This window comes from Theobroma cacao, chromosome 4, assembly GCF_000208745.1.
Source record: "Theobroma cacao cultivar B97-61/B2 chromosome 4, Criollo_cocoa_genome_V2, whole genome shotgun sequence".
Lineage (NCBI taxonomy): Eukaryota > Viridiplantae > Streptophyta > Magnoliopsida > Malvales > Malvaceae > Theobroma > Theobroma cacao.
In genome coordinates this window covers 20,981,426-20,983,755 of record NC_030853.1, presented here as the reverse complement: position 1 = coordinate 20,983,755, position 2,330 = coordinate 20,981,426, and the positions used below count along the sequence as shown (strand labels likewise).

Below are 2,330 nucleotides of genomic sequence, written 5' to 3'. Positions count from 1 at the left end.
GTGAGAGGAGAATTTACTTACAAGTTCAAAATCTCTTTTGATGTGGGATACATCACACACAGACACATATATATATCATTAAACAAATACTTATGTGTGTATGTATATAAACATCTACATTTCCACACAAAGATAAGTATATGTATAAATCCAAGGTGAGAAAATGGACTATTGAGGACTATCCGATATCTGGAAACTGTTTTGCCTACAGATTGGGCAAGGAAAGCTTTGGTAGGGATTCTGACTTTCTTATGATATGTCAATGGGCTTTATGGTTAGGTCCTGTGTCTTCTGAAATGGTCCTGTGTTGGTTCTTTGTTCTATGACTTCCCCTGTTTTCCGAGCTTCCTCTGAAAATTTATGTGTTGGCAGTTCATTGAAACCATTGGATTGCTTTGTCTTCCAGCTTGGTAAGCTTCAGCTGTGCTTTGCTTTTTGGATTCTGGGTTGGTCTGTTGTTTATATTGCTCGAAAGAGTTGGGAACGGTAAGGCACGATAAGGAGGGCCTTCTGACTAATGATCTTTCTAATGCGCTAGTTTTTTGATGCGTGATGAGGTTCATTAAAGCGCTTTTTGAATTTCTGGGTGCGTCTGTTGTTTGCCCCGGATGTTTGAGTGGTGCTCTGATGGACGGACCTTTTTTTTTTTTTTAACCATGCTGCGTATCTGTACAGAATACATTTTAGTAACTAGTCCAATCAAATAAATAATAAATTTAAAAATTGACATTTAACATTTTTAGTAATATTAATATCATACGTTCCAATAATGAAACCTAAAAAATTGCCAACAAATTTAATTGATTGTCACATATTCATTTAACAAAAAATAAGTCAATATTAAATAAAATTATTGACATGTAATAAATGGATATATACGTGACAATCAGTTAAACATATTTTTACAATTTCAATGTTTCATAGATGATGTATGAAAAAAATAATTATCATATGTATATAGTTGCAAATCTTTTTGTGGTTCCCAAGCCATAATTTGAATCCATACTTCCATCGCTAATTTTATGAAAATCTAAAATGCTGGTATTATTGAATTACAGCTTGACTCACTAAAATGTTCTAAAATGGAAAATATAAAAGTGTTTGACAATTTGATAATTGAACCACTCATAACAAAAAATATAATTAAATGTTATAAATTTGTTATTTATTTTATCAAACACTATTTGGGAATTGTTAAATAAACCCAAAAAGGAACAAAAATAGCTCTATATATTTGTCCTGAAATAAGGAGAAGAGTACTTAAGTTGATCGGACGTGATTCACAGATGGCTATCCATCAGGTGATCGAGTCTTACAATTGCAGATGGCTGATGGCTCGTGAAACAACTGGTGGTCCAGGCAACGGTGGTTGTGTATTTCATGGAGAAACATCAAATCATAATTCACAACATAGAATGTAAATACCAAATATCATTCTTATATTATTAATAAAGACTCTAGACTATATATGAGCTTTTTCCACTTTATACAAGTAGGAATATTGCCCTCATCTCATCATTATTCGCTTATTTAGAACACTACTTTCGAGGCTCGAGCTACACAATCTTATGCTGCCAACACATGCTATAATTAAGCAAGGTTTTTAACACTGAGGGTATGTCACGCCGCAAGTGCTAGCAACCTTTCTGGCGTTGGGATTGTTAACAAACTGCTTGAGATTGGGGTTCTGAAGGTACCCGCAAAGGCATGGCTTCTGCTCCCTCAGCTTGCTGCAACAAGTGGTTGAGGGAGGCGACGACGACGTGATAGCCGGCAAGCATGAGGTGAGCTCCGAGGGGCTGCAATTCACTGCCTCCACCGTGCGTGTTTCACCTGAAAGCAGCACCACCACCAGTGCCACCACACACAAGGCAACAACCGAAACCACCTTCATTTTCTCCCACCAAAGTGCTAATACTCGTGAAAATACAATAAAGAAAGCTAATGGTGTTTGGTGCATTTTGAGAATGAGCTTCGGCCCAATTTATAGAGGATGGAAATGGTAACTGCTGAGACTTTAGGGCATGATTTACGGGTGTCAGTGACTCAAGCTTTCCGGGTTTAAAGATCCTTTGTGGAATTGAAGAAGGTGGACCCCACATCTACAAATCTTGAAGTGGACGGACATGTGTTAAAATGATGCCACGTGTACTATTTCTTGCCTAAGAGACCAGCACGGTCGGTAGAAATCAAAAACATAAATAATGATATTATGTGTAAATAATATAAAATTAAAAGACAAAGATTTAATGTCTATTGATTTGGATATTTTAAGTGCATGTTTGGCTTAATTTTTTTTTAATCTATGTATTTTTTAAAAGTAAAAGTCA

The 2,330-nt window shown here is 35.8% G+C and overlaps 1 protein-coding gene across 1 annotated transcript; it reads right to left on the bottom strand.

Annotated features, from left to right (window-relative positions):
• On the bottom strand, positions 1,417-2,019 carry LOC18601999 (non-specific lipid-transfer protein 2). The gene has a single exon (XM_007033131.2). The coding sequence runs from the start codon at positions 1,958-1,960 to the stop codon at positions 1,604-1,606; it is 357 nt and encodes a 118-aa protein (XP_007033193.2). The 5' UTR covers positions 1,961-2,019; the 3' UTR covers positions 1,417-1,603.